Source organism: Bubalus kerabau, chromosome 16, assembly GCF_029407905.1.
Source record: "Bubalus kerabau isolate K-KA32 ecotype Philippines breed swamp buffalo chromosome 16, PCC_UOA_SB_1v2, whole genome shotgun sequence".
Lineage (NCBI taxonomy): Eukaryota > Metazoa > Chordata > Mammalia > Artiodactyla > Bovidae > Bubalus > Bubalus kerabau.
This window is the reverse complement of record NC_073639.1, coordinates 11,072,748-11,095,825: the sequence shown is the minus strand read 5'-3', so window position 1 is coordinate 11,095,825 and position 23,078 is coordinate 11,072,748. Positions and strand designations below refer to the sequence as shown.

Below are 23,078 nucleotides of genomic sequence, written 5' to 3'. Positions count from 1 at the left end.
TTCAAAGGATTGATACTGAAGCTCCAATACTTTGGTCACCTGATGTGAAGAGCTAACTCACTGGAAAAGATCCTGATGCTGGGAGAGACTGAGGGCAGAATGAGAAGGGGGCAACAGAGGATGACATGGTCAGATGGCATCACCAAGTCAATGAACATGAGTCTAAGCAAACTCTGGGAGATGGTGAAGAACAGGGAAGCTTGCAGTCCATGGCATTGCAAAGAGTCAAACACAATTTAGCAACTGAACAACAGTAACATCCAACAATTACAACAGTCTTCAAGATAGAAAATTATTCTGTAATTCTGCACATGGTTCTTCAGGGTGAGTATTTTATATTATAATGATTACTGGAAAATGGCTTCAGAAAAAAGTCCATCATACTGTTTTATATTAAATAGCAAACCAGCATGTGTGTTCTCACCTTGCAACCCCACTGACTGTAGCACACCACGCTGCTCTGTCCACGGGATTTTCCCAGGCAAGAATACTGGAGTGGGTTGCCATTTCCTACACCAGGGGATCTTTCTGACCCAGGGGTCATGGCAGGTGGATTCTTTACCACTTGTGCCACCTGGGGAGCCCCCTCTCTATCAAATATTACCTATAACTCAGCCTTTTTCTATTTATATTAAATATTACCCATATATCAGCTTTCTTTCTATTTATCTCTTCTGAAGACTGCAGGAAATTTTCTTCTTTCCCTTGTATCACTGTTATTTATTTTTTTTATTTAACACTTTTTCTGTCTTTATTGAAATAAGTCAGACAAAGACTGCACAAATTTTTAAAACTCAGATCCTATTTAATTTGTTCTATAAACCAAAATTAAAGGGCACTGTATTCAAAATAAGATGAAAATACTGAACTTACTACATATGGTCCAGGAAGTTACAAGAAATTAATATTACTGAATTTAAAAGATGGCAGAAAGTTTCGTAGATATTAGTAACATCTGTCTTTTTCCCAACAGAGGGCTGGTCTAGAAAAATCACAGTTGACTCTTTTTAAGGCCTTTCAATAGAGGTGAAAGAACAGCAATTTGTTTAACTGGTCCAAAATAGATCACCAAATTGCTTCTTCTCCAAAATAAAAAAAACACATTAGAGTATAATGGAACAATAAAGAAGAAGGAAATTCTACTAGAATACTATACTTATTTTCCTTTATAGTTTCTCACTAAGACAATGAATTATGAAAAAATATATACATATACAATACTATTGCAAGATATTAATGACACAGGAATGAAGAGGGGGTAAAACTAAGAAGGTATAATACAGGAACTCTCTATCTTCCATTCCTATAACTTAAAACATCTAAAAATAAGATCTATTACTTTGCTTAAATGTTTTAATAAAACAAAAAATGAGAGCACAAGGCTGCCTACTACCATTGAAGCTTTTAGCTTCCTTGTAAACATTTTCCTTCAACAACTATTTTTCCTAAGTATAAAAATAATATGTGAAGTGAAGTCACTCAGTCGTGTCCAACTCTTAGCAACCCCATGGACTGCAGCCTCCCAGGCTCCTCCGTCCATGGGATTTTCCAGGCAAGAGTACTGGAGTGGGGTGCCATTTCCTTCTCCAGGGGATCTTCCCGACTCAGGGATTGAACCCGGGTCTCCCGCATTGCAGGCGGACGCTTTACCCTTTAAGCCACCAGGGAAGCCCAATAATATAGGATTACTGATAAATTTTTGGAAAATTAAAAATTTCGAAAATCAAAACTTCCAGTAATTCATGGGAAAAATCATGTAGCTTCAGTATACATTTCCTTGCTTTTTACATATGAAAAATATATACATACTTCAAATATTTACTATTATATAGCATGTAATGTCCGACTCTTAGCGATCCCATGGACTGCAACCTACGAAGCTCCTCTGATGGGATTTTCCAGGCAAGAGTACTGGAGTGGGTTGCCACTGCCTTCTCCCCAGAAAAATACTATTTACATGAAATAATGTCCCCCTTGTTTTAACTTGGTCTTTTTTTTTCTTATAGACTGCAGCAGGTTTAATAGCAGCCCCAAAGGTATGCCCAAGTTGTAAGCCCCAGAACCTACAAAGAGGACTTTATTTAGAAAAACAATCTTTGTACCTGTGATTGTGGATTTTGAGATTCGATCAGCCAGGCTTAAGGTGGGCTCTTGTCTGTCTATGCTCAGCTGCTCATTTGCGTTGACTCCTTGCTACCCATGGACTGTAGCCTGCCAGGCTCCTCTGTGCATAAACTTTTCCAGGCAACAATACTGGAGTGGGTTGCCATTTCCTACTCAATAACTTGGTCTTTTTACTATCACATAGTCTTCAAGTTCACCTGGTATTATCACTAAGTCTCTAATCAACAGCTAGGATTTAAGGTCTTGCACCCAAGACTTTGGAAGGAATATAGAAAGAGAGATGGGACAAAAATCAAACTGCAGTGAGAGTTACTGAACTACCAAGACTAACACCTGAATGATGACTCGAGGGCAGCATTCCCTTCCCAAGTATCTAATTCAGACACTATGCAAGAGAGAGCCAAGTACTGGACACCACATGAACATCTGGCAATTGACAACCAGACTCAAAGACCAAATTTCACCAAAACTTCCTCATACTAACTCTACGTATATACATCTCAAGAGCAGGGACAGGAAAAAAGTATTTTAATAGATCTGTCATTCATTCATCCACCCAATCAGTGGCATCCAAATCATCATACATTACGTTTAAATGGGAAAAGTACTGAAATCCTTGATTTAACTTATTTCATATTACTCAAATTTATTCAGAAAATTATTAAATAATGAACAACATACTACAACAGTATATTCATTTAAAACATGCCTTACAAAACTTTTTACTTAATCAACAATTCTAAACTTTGCTAAAATGAGATTAAGAACTTTTTTGTTGTAATCACTGGTAACAAACTCACCAGGTGATTCTCCCCCCACATCTGAGGCTTGAGCTGAATCTACTGAAGAAACCACACTAACAGCATTGGTAGGTATACCTGTAAGTGTGGAAGGTAAGACTGCTGATTTTTTTGTTGCAACGATGACACTTCTGTAATAAAGAAAATAAATAGATTTTAAAATATAGAAGATCACACAATTACATAAATTTCAAAACAGAAAAGAGGAAACCAATTTCTTTCTACCATATTATCTCTATTTTCATGTACAATTTAGAAAATATTCTCAATAAGGACTCACTTCAATGGTATTCACATTAATTTATTCTTTACTTTACAGAATCAAGATAATGTTCTATGAAAATATAATAATACATGTTAACATTTAAACTTATATTTACTATATTCTTTAAATTTAAAATCATCTTTAATTATCCAACTTAAAATATAACCAAAGGTATATACTAAAAAGAAATATGGCATTCATGTGGAGAAGTAACTTTTTCTTAACCTCAGAAGTGAAGCAGAAAACTCAACAGATTTCTACAAGAATTTTAAAGCACCAGTAAGTTGAAATGATAAAACCTTAGAAATCTTATAAAGTAAGAAAATGCAGACATTAACAATTTTTAAACATGTATACAATCAAATTTTTACTTTTCAACCCTCAAAGACTATCTTGTGATTTTTTTTTGTAATATTTCTTTGTAATATTACAAAAAAAAAACAATGCATACACATAAAAGCTAGATGTAAAAATATCATCTAATCAAATTTGTTCATCTCTGTATTATTTAAACACAGGTATTTATGATATACCAATTTCAATTAAAGGATAATACTTTATGCCAAAATAGTAACTAAAAGACCTTATTAGGCATAATGTAAAAGGCACTTTTAATTGAAGTTAGCTCCATAAACATGCAAAAACCCAGTTAATGAGGTAAAGAGGACAGCTGATATATAATGCACTCCCACAGCAGTGCTTACTTTTAATTACCTGGTGTTAACCATAAGCCTAAAGTCTTCAACATTCAATTTGTTTAATCACATCTTTTGTTGACAATATTGTAACTGCAAGCTTCAAGTATTCCCTTAACAGCTTTATTCAGTTTCAAAATAAAGTTACTTAGACACTTGATCCCAATAAGTGCATTCAGAAGTGAAAATTATACAATTCCAATACTTTAAAAATACATTTTGTTTCTGTTGTTACATCGAAAGAGATAACACGAAGTGAAATAGGTTCTGTTTTACTTCAGTGCCTATCATGTGACAGCAAACACTGCCGCCAATTAAATCCAGTTCTCCTGTGCTAGGCATGGCGTAGTCAATGTACTGGGGTAGCTGGTGGCACATCATTATAAGGGTGACTGCCAATGTTAACTACACACTAAAAAATAGAGGCAACAGCCACCTGAGCCCTCAATCCAAAATGCTGTGCTTAAATCACAGAAGCTTATATCACATGAGGATTATTGACTTTAGGGGGAGTGGATGACCCCCCCTCTGCATGTGTGCACGTGTGTGTGTGTGTGCACACGTGTGCTGGTAGTACACTCACAAAACAATACAAAATGTTCTTTGTGCATTACCTGCTACAGGCAAAACTTGACAAGCCTATTGTTTAAGAAAATCTGTAGCTATTTATTTGCTAGCAAGCTATTTTGATGGGAGAGGGGAGAACACAGAGGATTTACTCTGACATTTGATCACAAAAGAAACAACTAGCAAGATCTAGTTTACTTATACAAGAGCCAAGTACTGATAGGAGCAACAAAATTTAGTATTTAGAAAAGTGAAACCGTTTTTTCTATATTTGAAATTTAAGCCATAAGCCTACCCTATGTACTGGCAATTCTACTCTTAGAAATCTCCTCACCATAACTTAAGTCCATAAAGAATAGATACAATAACATTAAGAAATGCTTTACTAATAACAACCAAAAACTGGAAATAGCCCTGAAATTTTAAGCAGAAAAATGAATTAAAATTTGGTGGTATACATATAGAATGGGATAATAGTAATAGAAATAAACTACTGATTAACATAACATGTATGAATCTCAAAAGCATTATGTTAAGTGAAGGAAGCCTTATACAGAAGAACACATACTTTGTATTTCCTTTAAGGATGTAAGGATGTAAGTCCTTCATGAACTTCCTACATGACGTTCTAGAAAAGGCAAAATTAATCTGTTGTTTAAACAATATAGAACAATAATTGTCTGTGAGGGTGGGATAGGCACTAGCCAGGAAGGAGCGTTAAGGAGCTTTCAAGACTGAGGACAACTCGACTGGAAATTTAGGTTACACAGGTGTATAACTTGTCAAAACTCATAAAATGGAACACTTAAGATTTGTGCCTATCATAGTATGTACACTTTACCTTAAAAAACTGTATTGGTCTCTGGTTAGAGATCTACGCGCCTTAACTGTTTAAGACTGAAGTGATCTTATGCCTGCAACTTACTTTGAAATGCATAAAAAAATAAGACTGATGGGTACAGAGATGGCTATATGGAGAACTGTACAATGCAGTAAACAAATAAAGACGAATTGCAGAATCTCAATGACAGGTCACTAAATGTTCACTGTACAATACTTTGAACTTCTCTGTATGTTTAACAAAATGGTGAAAAGATAGCAACAAAAAATTTACCACAGATGTCCCGTAAAACACATAATGTCTATTCGTCCAAGATGGCACAGTTAATAAAAGATAACAAAAGGACCTGACCTCATTTCTGTTCCTTCAAACAAGGGCCATTAATAATGTTTTCAATCATGAATAACAGCTATAACTTAGTTCAGTAAATATTTATTGTCCTATATCTTTCACACATTCTCATTCCAAACACATCTGAAGTGTGGCTTCCTATATGAATTTACATTTAACTAGCATTCCTTACAGACTTCTGCAATATGCTCTTATGGTTCTTGAACTCAGCATGCACATTATTTCGCAACTCCAGTCCTCTGTACGTGCTATTTCTCTACCGAGATCCCTTCCGCTTAGTCTGTTTGCCAGCGATCTTCCTTCTCACCTTTCAAAACCTTGCCAAAGGTTAAGTGTCCCCAGACAGCCAAGTCGATGTTCACTGTATTCTTTGTGTTCTCACGTGATCCAATTATACAAACTTAATAAATACACACAATACATGATCCTATCACATAAACTTAACAAATCATTAATGAATGCTAAGATTAAGCACTGATAATATGTCAAGAAATACTACTCAATTCACAAAATAACCCTAACATACTTATTACTTTCATTTAGAAAACTGAAAAAGTAAAGTTCAGAAAGGAAAAGTAATTTGTCAAGGTAGATGCCAGAACTGCCCCACAATTCTAGGTTTATCTAAATAAGGGCCTCTAATTTGAACCAGTTCCTCATACTGACCTTTAAGTTTTATTGAGATATAATTCACATCCCATACAATTTATTCATATACAGTATAAAATTAAATGGTTTTAGAATATTCAAAAATTATACAACCATCACAATTATATTAACATTTAAACATAATTCTATATTATAATATATAAGCAATGAGAATAAAGATTTCCAAGATTTAAAATTATTAATACATATGTACTACTACTAAAATACAAAAATATGTCTGCTCAGAAACGGAAAAACTGAATTCTTTAGCAATTTCCTTAGTACATAATAGAAAAATGGAATTAATCAATTTCCATATTCAATGATTGTTTCAAATCACCTCTGAGAAAGTAACATAATAATGCTTTAGCTTTGGGCCACATAAAAACAAAGAATATTCAGTCACAAAGATTCACTTAGAAGGACATTAAGTAGGAGGCAAATTTCATGGTATTTTCACTGCCTTTACTGTTTTTATTACTATAAATTATAAATTTTCTATGGAAAAGACTAAAATCTTCAACACAGGGGTATATTTAAGCTACCATATTTATATATATAAGTGTAAATCTAAACTGTTAGTAATGTTGTTGTTTACTTGCTAAATCCTGTCCAGCTCTTTGGTGACCCCATAGACTGGAGCCCACCAGGGTCCTCTGTCCAAGGGATTTTCCAGGCAAGAATACTGGAGTCGGTTGCCATTTCCTTCTCCAAGGGATCTTCCCAACCCACAGATCGAATCTGTATCTCCTGCTTGACAAGCAGATTCTTTACCTCTGAGTAAATGGATTAGTAAAGGCTGTCTTAAAATTTTAATAAAATGGCATCATTTTCATCCTACAGCTTAAGGTTCTACTTAAAAAAAAACTGAAATCCTTGACTAAATTTTTGATATATGCCATCAATTTTAAGAAAAAGCACTTCAAACTTTTTGACATAAAAAAATCAGAACAGATAAGTCCTTTAATTATGCAAGCTGTTTTTCCAAACTTTCAAGTTATAATGAAATATTAAAGTATAAAATTCCACATATTATAGCTTTTTTCTTTATACTCACCAACTTTAATAATTAGTATCTGTAAAGCACTATGCTAAGGACATATATGAATTATGTTACTTACATTTACACCAAACTACCACCACCATGAGGGGATTATTTATAGTAACAACCCGAGAGGTAAGCACTTCATATTATTAGCCCCATTTTACAAATGAGAAAGAAGTAACTTTCCTAAGCCTCCACAGATAGAAAGTATAAACACTGCTGACTTTTCTTTTTCTTACCTGAACTAGGGAGACTTTTTTGAAGATTTCTTTTTATTGAGTAACAACAAAAAGAGAGCAACATTTTCTTCCAGATCACTAAGGTTCAGAAGTTCCATTTCAGAACTGTATCAGTTTGAAATATCATAAACTTTCACAGAAACGCTATTTTCTTTAACATGCAAATAGTTCACTAAAGGAGAAGAGCATTTTAAGCCAAGTACTTTAGTCCCTAAGGATCTAGCTGAAAAGCCAGACAAAGCCCTTGAACTTTATCAAGATAAATCCCTGGTATCCACTAATCACCAGAGAGGATCTCTGAATGAGATAAGAGCAGGAATTTTGGCATGGGAATGAACACAAACACCTTGCCATCCACAAAGGCCCACAACCTGGCAGCCTATCAGCAAGGTTCCATTCATGGAGCTGTTACTCTAAACTTTCCAGCTATTGCTTGGAAGTTGATAATTCTTAAGATATGAGGAGAGTTGTGATTTCTGACACAGCATTCCAGAGATAAATACACGATCAGAGGGATGCTTTGAAATTCTCAAAGATACTCCTTTGGTCTACAGCTGCATGAAAAGTTTTTCAAAAGGTGTCTCTTGCTTTGAAAAAGAAAGGGGGAAACCAGAGCAGTTTGCTTGCCATCAGACAATATGTTAAGTGCATACCAGACATGTAAGCTCCAAATAGCCTCCTGAAAAAGAGTATTGCCAAATTCCCCTTTGTTTTCTATTTTAATAAATCCCTAAAATTGTATTCCCTTTGCAGTTTCGTGAATAAGTTCATAACCTACACACTAAAGGTATCATGAAGGAACAAAAAATTTTCACACTATTTAAAAAGAAATAAATGCCAAAACACATGAAAATTGGGGAATCTATAACGAAACAACTTTGATTATATTAGAAATATACATTAAATATAAAAACCTACCCTCAAGTTTTTCTCATTATTTAGTCTAAGACAAATACAAATTTAAACAAGTTTATAAATACTGTCAGTTTTTTCAAAAACCTAATCATTTACACCTCAAAATATAGTCACTGCAGTTTGTCATATACTTTTTGAGACATACGGAAACATATATATGTTTTTTAAGACCATTAAATCCCAAACTAAACTGTACTCTGCTTTTTCATTTAATAATATATCTTCAACATCATTTTACATCAATACATAGTGTTGTGCTTTTCTCTCTCTCATCAGTGGCTGCATAGGAAACAACACATGTAACCAGTTCTTCATTTGCAACTATGTTCGCATGGCACTGCCAAATGATAGGGTAGAGAGTCCACTGGCTATGGTTCAAATCTCAGCTCCACCAGTTATTAGCACAAGAGCTTCAGCTGCTTTTTTACATTCCCTATGCCTCAGTTTCTTCATCTGTAAAATAAGAACAAAAGCAGTATCTGTCTACCCACCTACCTGCCTATCTAAAACAATGCACTTTAATACTTTCACAGGGGAAAAGCTCAACAGGTATTAGCTTAATTATGAAATTTCTCTTACAGGAAGAAAACACCTTGTACCTGCATACATCTGTATAAACTTCTAGAGATATAATTAAGTTTGCATATTTTAAACTTTAATTAACTGCCAATTTTCCCTCAAATAAACTGAACCACGATGCCCTCCACAATATACCCTCATTAAGACTAGGCATAATCTTTTAAACTTCTAGATTTCTTCATGCTAAGTGCTACAGATCAATATATATTCAATATCATTTCACACCAATACATATTGTTCTGCCTTTTTTCCGCTTTAATAGCCATATAGTATCACACTGTCATACAGGAAACTGAGACTCAGGAGGATGAGGTAATTTGTCCAAATCCACTAATAAGTAATTAAGCCAGAACTCACACACAGCTGTGTTTGATTTCCAGAATCAATATATAACTCCTATAACCCTAATTAAAAAAAATAAGAAGAAGAAAGGAATAAAAGGAAAAAAAATCTGACTCTAGCAACCACTGTATCTATAACAATACATCATACATATACCAATATGTTATTTACTTGGAATTTAGACTATCAGTCTTACCATTCTAGGACACTTGATCTAAACTTTAGAAGGAGGAAGAAGGAACAAGATGACAGAGGATAATGACAAAAAGAGTTTCCAATAAAATTATATATTCCCTGAGTTCAGCGCACCTTAATTATGTAAATCATTTTAATCAGCTTGAATGTCTAATGTGCCAGCAAGTCTGAAGTAGAAAATCAAGAGATAAGATGAAATACAGAGAAGGTACAATGAAATAAACAACCAGACAGAAGGAAATTATGATGAAAATATGTCAAAAGAAAACAGAAGCCAACTGGAAGGAAATCCCACTGGCCAAATAAGAGACAATTTCAGTATCAAGATAAACAACAACTGAACAGGATAATTCATTCTATAAAACAGGAAATCATAAGGCCATATATTGAATGTATTGAATTCATTTGATGAGGATGATAACAGTTTCACAGTACCTCTTCCCAAGGAGAAACCCAGAAAATACCATTTAAATAAATGATCTGAATGAATATCATCAGTAACAAGATAAAACTGTGTGCCAATAGTTAGAACACAATAGGAAAAAACAGTGCCACTTCTGTGATACTACTCCCAAACACGCTTTAAATTGAATCGAATCTCGAGGAAACATTAGACAAACTAAACCGAGGGACATTCAACAAAACATCTGGACTCTCACCTTCTAAAGGGTCGAGGCTATTAAACTTAAGCAAAGACTAAGGAACTATTCTTCTAAAATTAAGGAGAATAAAGAGACACAACAAAATACAGTACACAATTCTGAATTCAATCCTTCTACTAAAAAGAGCATTGCTGAGAAAATCAATGAAACTTGAAATGTGTTTGAAGATTTGAAAGGAGTATGATATCAATCTTAATTTCCTTGTTGAGATTAATTTACTGTGGATATGAAGAAAAAAACACAATAAACTATTCAAAAAGGACGGAGTATTGTATCAATTTCCCCTCAACAGGTTCAGGAAAAATAAAATTTCTTTTAATTGGCAACTTTTCTATAAGGTAGAGCTTGTTTTATATAAAAATGTTGACCTTCAAAAAAGAATTCAATAACTCAAATATATGTCTTACAGACAGAATTTCAGAAAATTTACTGTAAATTTAATATAAAGAAAAATCTCAAGTAAATTAGCCAAAGGTTTCTTAGGACAACAGAACCAACAAAGTCAGGAATCTACAGTCAGCTCTCTCAAGCTGTCAAGACAGACACTTAGATGAATTCCTGAGTCTGCCAGAATTCACAGATTCCGACTTTCTCCACAAAGCCTGCACATACTGACAGCAGGGGAGTGAAAGATAGTCATCTGGAAGAATAAGTGATTTCTAAGTTGTAACAAACAAAAGAAGAAAATTATTTAATACGCAACTTGCTCTAAACAGTCAGCAAAAACAAGACCGGGAGCTGACTGTGGATCAGATCATGAACTCCTTATTGCCAAATTCAGACTTAAACTGAAGAAAGTAGGGAAAACCACTAGACCATTCAGGTATGACCTAAATCAAATCCCTTATGATTATACAGTGGAAGTGAGAAATAGATTTAAGGAACTTGATCTGAAAGACAGAGTGCCTGATGAACTATGGACTAAGGTTCGTGACATCATACAGGAGACAGGGACCAAGACCATCCGCAAGAAAAAGAAATGCAAAAAGCAAAATGGCTGTCTGGGGAGGCCTTACAAATAGCTGTGAAAAGAAGAAAAGCAAAAAGCAAAGGAGAAAAGGAAAGATACACCCATTTGAATGCAGAGTTCCAAAGAATAGCAAGGAGAGATAAGAAAGCCTTCCTCAGCTATCAGTGCAAAGAAACAGAGGAAAACAACAGAATGGAAAAGACCAGAGATCTCATCAAGAAAATTAGAGATACCAAGGGAATATTTCATGCAAAAATGGCCTCAATAAAGGACAGGAACGGTATGGACCTAACAGAAGCAGAAGATATTAACAAGAGGTGGCAAGAATACACAGAAGAACTGTAAAAAAAAAATCTTCACGACCAAGATAATCATGATGGTGTGATCATTCACCTAGAGCCAGATATCCTGGAATGTGAAGTCAAGTGGGCCTTAGAAAGCATCACTACAAAGCTAGTGGAGGGGATGGAATTCCAGTTGAGCTATTCCAAATCCTGAAAGATGATGCTGTTAAAATGCTGCACTCAATATGCCAGCAAAGTTGGGAAACTCAGCAGTGGCCACAGGCCAACTGGAAAAGGTCAGTTTTCATTCCAATCCAAAAGAAAAGCAATGCCAAAGAATGCTCAAACTACCGCACAACTGCACTCATCTCAGACTCCAGTAAAGTAATGCTGAAAATTCTCCAAGCCAGGCTTCAGCAATACGTGAACCATGAACTTCCAGATGTTCAAGCTGGTTTTAGAAAAGGCAGAGGAACCAGAGATCAAATTGCCAACATCCACTGGCTCATGGAAAAAGCAAGAGAGTTCCAGAAAAGCATCTATTTCTGCTTTGTTGACTATACCAAAGCCTTTGGCTGTGTGGATCACAATAAACTGTGGAAAATTCTGAAAGAGATGGGAATATCAGACCACCTGACCTGATTCTTGAGAAACCTATATGCAGGTCAGGAAGCAACAGTTAGAACTGGACATGGAACAACAGACTGGTTCCAAATAGGAAAAGGAGTACGTCAAGGCTGTATATTGTCACCCTGCTTATTTAACTTATATGCAGAGTGCATCATGAGAAACGCTGGGCTGGAAGAGGCACAAGCTCGAACCAAGATTGCCGGGAGAAATATCAATAACCTCAGATATGCAGATGACACCACCCTTATGGAAAAAAGTGAAGAGGAACTAAAAAGTCTCTTGATGAAAGTGAAAGAGGAGAGTGAAAAAGTTGGCTTAAAGCTCAACATTCAGAAAGCTAAGACCATGGCATCTGGTCCCATCACTTCATGGCAGATAGATGGGGAAACAGTGGGAAACAGTGTCAGACTTTGTTTTTCTGGGTTCCAAAATCACTACAGAAGGTGACTGCAGCCATGAAATGAAAAGACGCTTACTCCTTGGAAGGAAAGTTATGACCAAACTAGATATCATATTCAAAAGCAGAGACATTACTTTGCCAACAAAGGTCTGTCTAGTTAAGGCTAAGGTTTTCCAGTTGTCATGTATGGATGTAAGAGTTGGATTGTGAAGAAAGCTGAGCACTAAAGAATTGATGCTTTTGAACTGTGGTGTTGGAGAAGACTCTTGAGAGTCCCTTGGACTGCAAGGAGATCCAACCAGTCCATCCTAAAGGAGATCAGCCCTGGGTGTTCATTGGAAGGACTGATGCTGAAGCTGAAACTCCAATACTTTGGCCACCTCATGCAAAGAGTTGACTCACTGGAAAAGACTCTGATGCTGGGAGGGATTGGGGGCAGGAGAAGAAGGGGACGAGAGAGGATGAGATAGCTGGATGGCATCACCGACTTGATGGACGTGAGTTTGGGTGAACTCTGGGAGTTGGTGATGGACAGGGAGGCATGGGGTCGCAGAGAGTCAGACACGACTGAGTGAGTCAACTGAACTGAACCGAATGTAATATTAACATTATTCTTAAACAATCTTAATGATTATGTTGATAATAGCATTGAAACATGTATTTTATCATATGTGAAACAGATCGCCAGTCCAGGTTCGATGCATGAGACAGGGTGCTCAGGGCTGGTGCAAGGGATGACCCTGAGGGGTGGGGTGGGGAGGGAGGTGGGAAGGGGGTTCAGGTTGGGGGACGCATGTATACCCATGGCTGATTCATGTCAATGTATGGCAAAAACCACTACAATATTGTAAAGTAATTAGCCTCTCATTAAAATAATAAAATTTAATTTTAAAAAAATGAAATGATATACAAACCCATCAACAAAATATTATAATTTTTAAAAACTAGATTAAAACATCCCTTTTTAATGCTGAAGCTACAAAATTTAGCAAAGTTAAATTCCTGCTTAATCTTTAAACTCCATTATAATGCATGTATTTATAAGATGCTAAAACAAAAGACTATTTTTTAACTTTACAATATTGTATTGGTTTTGCCATATATTGAAATGAATCCGCCACAAGTATACATGTGTTCCCCATCCTGAACCCTCCTCCCTCCTCCCTCCCCATACCATCCCTCTGGGTCATCCCAGTGCACCAGCCCCAAGCATCAAGTATCGTGCATCGAACCTGGACTGGCGACTCGTTTCATATATCATATTATACATATTTCAATGCCATTCTCCCAAATCTCCCCACCCTCTCCCTCTCCCAGAGAGTCGAAAAGACTGTTCTATACATCAGTGTCTCTTTTGCTGTCTCGTACACAGGGTTATTGTTACCATCTTTCTAAATTCCATATATATGCGTTAGTATACTGTGTTGGTGTTTTTCTTTCTGGCTTACTTCACTCTGTATAATAGGTTCCAGTTTCATCCACCTCATTAGAACTGATTCAAGTGTATTCTTTTTTAATGGCTGAGTAATACAAAAGACTATTTATAGTACCTGTCGAAAGATCTGAACTGCACAGGTTGTTCAGCAGAGAGATCACCAAGAGCCCCAAGGCAGGCTGGTGGCAGAAGGGCAGGATCCACAGTGACTCCATCTGCTGGTATGTTTACTAAGCTTCGGAGAATGTCCTTCACATTGACATTTTTTGAAACTGGAACTGATGGTGCAGCCTTGCTATCCGATTCATTCCCTCCGTCACTTTTCGTTTCCTGAGATTTACTGACTTCTGAAGAAAGAGTGCACAACGCCTCGTTTATGGCATCAGGACCGGCACTGACGCTCGGAGGCGCTCCAGGAGCAGCCACATCCACGCCGCTGCCTAGCCCAAGAGCTGTTTCTCCCCCAGTGCCTGAGTTCCGCCTTGGAGCAGGTGATGTGCTTCCAGATTCCTCCACAGATGCTGGAGTTAACGGGCTCGATGCTGCTGGTGAGTCTTCTACATCTTACCCAGAAAAAGAAGAAAAGTAAAAATAAAAAAGATTTACAAATAATTTTAAAAAGGTACATTCACTCCTAATTGTTTTAGATTATGAAATACACAGCATGTTTTAAAAGGCTAAAACAAATTATAAAATGTACTGAGAAAATATACATATAGTGAAATAGTTTAATAAAATAGTAATAATAAATAAGGTTAACAAAGTATCTGAGAAAACCCCAAACTGAATATGACATATCAATGGGTAGCAATACAAGACTGAAAGCCATTGGTCTGCAAGAAAAAGTCCAAAATCCTTAGGGTATACTCAAGGTTCTTCAATAATGTAAGTCTGCTAGGATGTAAACTTCATCAGGGTAGCAAATTTGTCTTCATTAACACTTCACCTCCAGCACCTGTGACAATGCCTGGGCCTCCAACAATGTCCGGCAAGTACTAGGTCCACCAGTAAGTATTTTTCAGATCACTATTCATCTCCAACTTCATCTCCTGCTACTCATGCCATAATATATACACAACACAAAACTGCTTACAATCTGCTGAATGAGCTTCTGTGCCTTATACACGGGCATTTCTTCAGATAAGAGTCCCAAGACCTCTACCTCAGACATAGTTTCTACTAGAAAACATGTTACCAACCCTATATGGATGAATGATTCAATGAGCTTTAAAAGATAGTCCCACAAGGAAAATCACCTTTTCTATTTGATTTTCATTCCCTCCAATCAGGTGTTGATTTCATTTCAACAAAAATGCTCCATCTTGCTAAATCCAACAGCAATTTTCGACCAAACAGCTCTTGACATAACAGGAACAACTGAATATTCCTTCCAGGCTGGTAACACTCTTCCAGCTTTTCACATACCTTACTGTGATTCCTTCTTTACTTCCTTCACTTCTCTTTCTCCCTTATTTCTTAACTTGGTGGAATTTAGTACTCAGTTCTTAATCCTTTTACTTTTTCTATCAACATTTATATTGTTAATGGTCTCATTCACTATCCAAGTATTAAATATCACTATTTCAATCAATCAATCAAATTTAGATTGTCGTATGTAACATTACTATGACAACAAAGGTCCGTCTAGTCAAGGCTATGGTTTTTCCAGTGGTCACGTACAGGATGTGAGAGTTGGACTGTGAAGAAGGCTGAGCACCAAAGAATTGATGCTTTTGAACTGTGGTGTTGGAGAACTCTTGAGAGTCCCTTGGACTGCAAGGAGATCCAACCAGTCCATTCGAAAGGAGAACAGCCCTGGGATTTCTTTGGAAGGAATGATGCTAAAGCTGAAACTCCAGTACTTTGGCCACCTCATGCAAAGAGCTGACTCATTGGAAAAGACTCTGATGCTGGGAGGGAATGGGGACAGGAGGAGAAGGGGACAACAGAGGATGAGATGGCTGGATGGCATCACTGGCTCGATGGATGTGAGTCTCAGTGAACTCCGGGAGTTGGTGATGGACAGGGAGGCCTGGCGTGCTGCAATTCATGAGGTCGCAAAGAGTCAGACACGACTGAGCGACTGAACTGAACTGAATGTAACTGCCTACTCTACATTTTTTTAATATGTCTAAAAGACATCGCAAACACAACATATCAAAAATTAAATTTCTTATCCTTGCCTGAGTATGTTTCACCTGCAGTCTATCCAACTGCACATTATAATTATTTTTGACTACCTTCCATATTTCACATACGCATGCCTAATATTTTTAAATACTGCTTTCTCACCATCAGAATATAGCCAAAATCTCACTGCTTCTCACTAGCCCTACAGTTACCACCCAGGTCAATACCCAAATCACCTCTTGCCTAGATTATTGCAATATACTCCTAACTGGTTATGTTAGACTGTTACATTAATGGATCTATAGGTCATGCCTCCTGGAATTCATCCCCTTGAGTAGTTCTTGAGTATGGGCTAGGCCTGACTTCAGTTCAGTTCAGTTGAGTTGTTCAGTCATGTGCGACTCTTTGTGACCCCATGGACTGCAGCATGCCAGGCCTCCCTGTCCATCTCCAACTCCTGGAGTTTACTCAAACTCATGTTCATTGAGTTGGCCATCGAACTATCTCATCCTCTGTCATCCCCTTCTCCTCCTGCTTTCAATCTTTCCCATAATCAGGGTCTTCTCCAATGAGTCAGTTCTTTGCATCAGGTGGCCAAAGTATTGAAGCTTCAATTTCAGCATCAGTCCTTCCAATGAATATTCCAAAATCTGAATATATATGAATATTCAGGACTGATTTTCTTTAGGATGGACTGGTTGGATCTCCTTGCAGTCCAAGGGATTCTCAAGAGTCTTCTCCAAAACCACAGTTCAAAAGCATCAATTCTTCAGCACTCAGCTTTCTTTATAGTCCAACTCTCACATCCTTACATGACTACTGGAAAAACCATAGCCTTGAATAGATGGACATTTGCTGGCAAGGTAATGTCTCTACTTTTCAGTAAGCTGTCTAGGTTGGTCATAACTTTTCTTCCAAGGAATAAGTGTTTTTTAATTCCATGGCTGCAGTCACCATCTGCAGTGATTTTGGAGCCAAAGAAAATAAAGTCTGTCACAGTTTCCATTGTTTCCCCTTCTATTTGCCATGAAGTGATGGGACCAGATACTATGATCTTAGCTTGCTGAATGTTGAGCTTTAAGCCAATTTTTTCACTCTCCTCTTTCACTTTCATCAAGAGGCTCTTTAATCCTGCTTCACCTTCTGCCATAAGGGTGGTGTCATCTCATATCTGAGATTATTGATATTTCTCCCGGAAATCTTGATTCCAGCTTGTGCTTCATCCACTCCAGCATTTCTCATGATGTTCTCTGCATGTAAGTTAAATAAGCAGGGTGATAATATACACCCTTGAAGTACTCCTTTCCCTATTTGGAACCAGTCTGTTGTTCCATATCCAGTTCTAACTGTTGCTTCTTGACCTGCATACAGATCTCTCAGGAGTCAGGTCAAGTGGTCTGGTATTACCATCTCTTGAAGAATTTCCCACAGGGCCTGACTTACTTACACCCATGTGGCAGAAGTGACAATGGGCCAGTTCAGTACCCAATCTTTAAGAAGATCTAAGAGTTTGTGCATTCTCAGAATTCCTGAACATCTCTGAAAGCAGTCTGGCTACCTTGCTGGTAAGATTATGTAGAGAGACCTCCATATAGGAGATAAAGGACCTCCAAACTAATGGAGTAAAACAAAGGAATTTAGCTGAGAGTAGCAAGGTCCCCCACATACAACCCCAGCCTAGTCACTTTAGTCCGTCAGCCCTAGCTCTTGGAGCTATTCTAGCTGAGGCGCTAGATAAATGAGTAGAAACGTTATATCAGACTTTCCAACCCCACAAACATCATTTGGAGCAGGAATTATTACCACTGTGCCTTATCTGAATCAAAGTCATGGAATCATGATAACAAGACTAAAATAGTTGGGAGTTTTCACTTTGAGGTAATCTGTAACACAGTTCCATAACTGAAACTGCACTTTTTCTTGCCATACAGGATGTAATCTTAACAGAATTCCACATTCTACTTTTTAATAACATACATCAATTCTAACTCCTGTACTCAAAGCCCTCCAATAATTTCCCATTCTCCTTGGAGTGAAAATTCACACTCCCTTTCTCCTGGTTATTCCTGATATATTTCCCCACTCAATTTTTATTGTCTTAAGACTTAACCTCTTCTAAAACACTATGCAATTTGTTTCATTACATAAACTCATTTTCTACTTATTCTCCTGGAATACAAGCTCCATGAGGGCAGATTTTTGGCTTATGCTCATCAGTAATGAACAAGTACCTAAGAGGTACCAAATGAATACTGATTGGATAGAGAAATCTCCTCTGTTGGGGAGGAGCTACTCCTGTAGCTACATTAGCTGCTTCTCTAACTATACATCTATAACTGGCAGCTAATATTATACATAACTCCAATTATTACACTTATTTGTAAACAAATATATCTTATAAGAGAATATAAGTTATTCTTCACAACAAATGCTGAGTTAAAAATGTTTAATACTTTATTCGTAAATCATAACATTTTCTCACTTATTTTTTAATTAAATGACTCACTTAAAACAGCAATCACGTCTCAGTTGCAATTAACTACAGGGTCCTTAAAATACTTCGTTATTAATAAAAATAATTGCATGCTCTCATTAATGTATACACAAATGGATTTAAATTCCAGGATGAATATTTTAACTGCCATAAGTAGGTAATGTTTTACTTGAATTTTGGATGCCAGATAATAAAATACAGAAACTTACCAGGGAGTGACAAATTTCCACATTCACTACCAGTTTCTCTAGACTGGCTATGCCTTTCATTCTGTGGTTCCAAAATGTCTCTGTACTTCGAGACCATAAGAACAGAGATAAAGTATACAACTGCCAAGGCTAAAAATTGTGCTTGTTTGCTATCCTCCTGGGGAGAAAATAAAAGGAGTTAATCATGCCACTACTAAGTAACACGTTTGAATCTTATTTTACAAGACAACATTCAAATACAAAACACATTCACGAATCTTTCGATATACACAGAAAATAGTAATGAATTCACCTGAGCAAAAATTGAACAGACTCTTGAAAAAACGCCTGTATATGTTAGTTTTATGCTTGTGAAACAGGAGAGAGACACTGGCTCATTTTTTTTACATTAAGTAACTCAATCTGAAGAGATATGTCCTAATATACTTTATAAGATTAATCAAATAGCAACTATAATTATATATGAACCATTATTTTTACTTCCAACCATAAGAATTAAATTATGTTTTAAAAAAATCAGAATAACAGTTTTCCAAAAAGACAAACGTTTGAGATTATTAAAAGTGAGGTTATCAGAGACAGAACTAGATGCTGAAGAACTTTTCAAGAGTATTTCAAAGGAATATAGACTACCAAGTGACTAGGACTTAATAGTGTGTCTGGAGAAAGAAAAGAACAAACCAGACTGATCTCTAAAGAGGTTGAGGCTTCATCTCAGCTCTACAGATCACCTATATATATATCAATGACCACTTGACCTAATAAAATTCCCCATTTTCAAAGGAACATTGCACACATCACGAATTTTGATAAGTTTTCAAAATACATTTGAACCTAAAGGAAAAAATCAAACTTTGTCCATCAAATTCTGAAACTCAAGTAGCAGATAACTTTAGGATAAACAAAACAAAGAACATGGTTGCCTAGGAGATAAATAAATGGAAACAACTGGTACAAAAATGCTTTAAAGTTACCAATTAATGATTACCAAAAGTTTTGGACACAATTTCAGAGAAAAATTAAATTTCAGAGTCTACTGAACATATCCACTTAACAGGATTATTAGATGTATTTATAATCTGACAAGAATCTTTGGTAGTTTTTTAGATTCATCTGTAACACCTTATTAGTCTTGATGGAAAAGATATGTTCATTTTTCCTTTCTTAATGTACCCTTTTCTCCAGAAACTCCTATGTTCTTCTGACACATAATCTACCATCTATTACAATAACTGCTACCACTGGTAACAACATTAACAATGTAGGCAAATAACCTGCTTGGGCTTCTTAATGTTTTATAAATTATTTCTACCTATCTAAATGTTCAAGCTGGTTTTAAAAAAGGCAGAGGAACCAGAGATCAAATTGCCAACATCCACTGGATCATCGAAAAAGCAAGAGAGTTCCAGAAAAACATCTATTTCTGCTTTATTGACTATGCCAAAGCCTTTGACTGTGTGGATCACAATAAACTGTGGGAAATTCTGAAAGAGATGGGAATAGCAGACCACCTGACCTGCCTCTTGAGAAACCTATATGCAGGTCAGGAAGCAACAGTTAGAACTGGACATGGCACAAAAGACTGGTTCCAAATAGGAAAAGGAGTACGTCAAGGCTGTATATTGTCACCCTGCTTATTTAACTTATATGCAGAGTATATCATGAGAAATGCTGGGCTGGCGGAAGCACAAGCTGGAATCAAGATTGCCGGGAGAAACATCAATAACCTCAGATATGCAGATGACACCACCCTTATGGCAGAAAGTGAACAGGAACTCAAAAGCCTCTTGATGAAAGTGAAGAGGAGAGTGAAAAAGTTGGCTTAAAGCTCAACATTCAGAAAACGAAGATCATGGCATCTGGTCCCATCACTTCATGGCAAATAGATGGGGAAACAGTGGAAACAGTGTCAGACTTTATTTTTTGGGGCTCCAAAATCACTGTAGATGGTGACTGCAGCCATGAAATTAAGACGCTTACTCCTTGGAAGGAAAGTTATGACCAACCTAGATAGCATATTCAAAAGCAGAGACATTACTTTTTCAACAAAGATCTGTCTAGTCTAGGCTATGGTTTTTCTAGTTGTCATGTATGGATGTGAGAGTTGGACTGTGAAGAAAGCTGAGCACCAAAGAATTGATGCTTTCGAACTGTGGTATTGGAGAAGACTCCTGAGAGTCCCTTGGACTGCAAGGAGATCCAACCAGTCCATTCTAAAAGAGATCAGTCCTGGGTGTTCATTGGAAGGACTGATGATGCAAAGAGTTGACTCACTGGAAAAGACTGATGCTGGGAGGGATTGGGGGCAGGAAGAGAAGGGGACGACAGAGGATGAGATGGCTGCATGGCATCACCAACTCAATGGACGTGAGTTTGCGTGAACTCCGGGAGTTGGTAATGGATAGGGTGGCCTGGCATGCTGCGATTCATGGGGTCGCAAAGAGTTGGACACGACTGAGTGAATGAACTGAACTGAACTGAAATCTTTATTTAGCCCATTAGCATGTTCAGTGTTTAGTAACTACAGTATGAAGTATACAGGGTATGCCTGATTTATGCCCAAATAAGAAATATCACACAGATCCTTATGTTTAAGACCTAGCTCCCGAAACAAACTTGTTTTCAGCTGTAGCTGTCGTTTATTAAATACATACTGTGAGTCAGGCGCTGCGCTACAGTCATTAGCCCACATACATAAAATGAGGCCTACAGAAGTTAAGTAATTTACCTAAGGGCACACAGCGAATGCAAAAGCAAGTCTGAACTCAGATTAGAGTGAGTAAAAACCGTAGCTCTTAACCTCTAGGTAATGATTTATTTATATCCCCAATCTTAGGTAATTTCCTTTTTCTTCAAAGTTTGCTTATGCTAGAATAGGCTCTGGATGTAGCCTGGGAAATAAGCTCTTTTCTCTTTTCTAAAAGTCCTATAAGGTGACTATATCACTTTTCTAATTACCAAAAAAATTCAAGTTATTTGTTACTTTCAGAAATGACATGGTAGACATGGGAGACGTTCTAACTCTCTGTCCAAATATTGTGATATAATAAGAGGCAGAGTAAGGTGTATTGATTTCATTTTAAATGCTATAGGAAAGTCATTAGAAAAATTTCAATGCCAGACTTACTTCACTTATTGTAGATTTTTTAAATTCATTTTAGGAAATACAAAGTTATAGGGCAATAGACTCAACAACTACTCCAAGAGAATGGGGAGAGAAGGAAGCAGCAATATTTGGTTCCACAGTAGACCACAGGCAGTGGGTTTCGAAAAACACAAAGGTGATGCTTTGTTAATAAAAGGAATAATACAGTTACCAAAAAGCAAAAACCTGAGATCCAGAGAGGGAGCATAATTAAGTACATACAGATGTTAGTTAAGATGAAAAGTTGAAGTATGGTTAACATGACAATTTCAAGAATCAGATTCCTTAGGCCCTTAATCAACTTTTACCTATCACTATTTGTGGTTTTAAGCAGATAATTTAAGCTAATACTGCTATCTTTCTCATACAAGTATTCTGTGAATTAAATGAGATAATATATTATCAATCATCCAGTCCTATGCTTAATATGAAATAAGTGTTTAAGACTATTAGCTATAGCTAATAACAACTACTATTAACAAATTGCATACTTCATGAAGAATCAAGAGTACACTAAAACAACAGAGAAAGGAAAATTAAAACTGAAGTTATAAAGTTTATTTTTAAAAAACTTATGTGTAGTATAGAGCAGCCTAGTACTCAACACACAGTAACAGTTCAGTGAATATTAATGATAATACTCCAAATCCAAGTGAGTAGGATCACAAATGATTTTAATTTTCATGTTTATGCTTTTTTATACAACATCACAATTTCTACATGAAATTCTGTCATATTATGTATCAAAATTACCTAAAACAAACCTATCTTTCACCTTTAAAATACTTTAAAAATTCCATAAACAACATTTCGTCATGTACTTTTATTTTTTAATTTATTTATTTTTAAATATAAATTTATTCATTTTAATTGGAGGCTAATTACTTTACAATATTGTAGTGGTTTTGCCATATATCGTCATGAACTTTTATATGCTATAAAACTTTCAAAGCACAGGTTCTGGTGTTTGACTGATGAGTTTGAATCCTATCATTTTCTAGCTCCATTAGCTTAACAAGTTACATGAACTCTCTGTGCTTCAAATTCCTCATTTATAAAACTGGAATTACACAGTACACAACTCAAGAAGTTGTTGGAATTAACGATAATACA

At 36.4% G+C, this 23,078-nt stretch overlaps 1 protein-coding gene across 12 annotated transcripts in view; it reads right to left on the bottom strand.

Annotated features, from left to right (window-relative positions):
* LRBA (LPS responsive beige-like anchor protein) overlaps positions 1 to 23,078 on the bottom strand; it is a 746,530-nt gene that overhangs the window by 546,892 nt on the left and 176,560 nt on the right. For all 12 annotated transcript variants that reach the window (XM_055550583.1, XM_055550584.1, XM_055550586.1 and 9 more), the window contains exons 29-31: positions 18,821 to 18,977; positions 14,103 to 14,550; positions 2,925 to 3,055 (exon numbers count right to left, since the gene is read on the bottom strand). In XM_055550583.1, the coding sequence (XP_055406558.1) occupies positions 2,925 to 3,055; positions 14,103 to 14,550; positions 18,821 to 18,977 (736 nt within the window). The remainder of the gene's footprint in view (positions 1 to 2,924; positions 3,056 to 14,102; positions 14,551 to 18,820; positions 18,978 to 23,078) is intronic.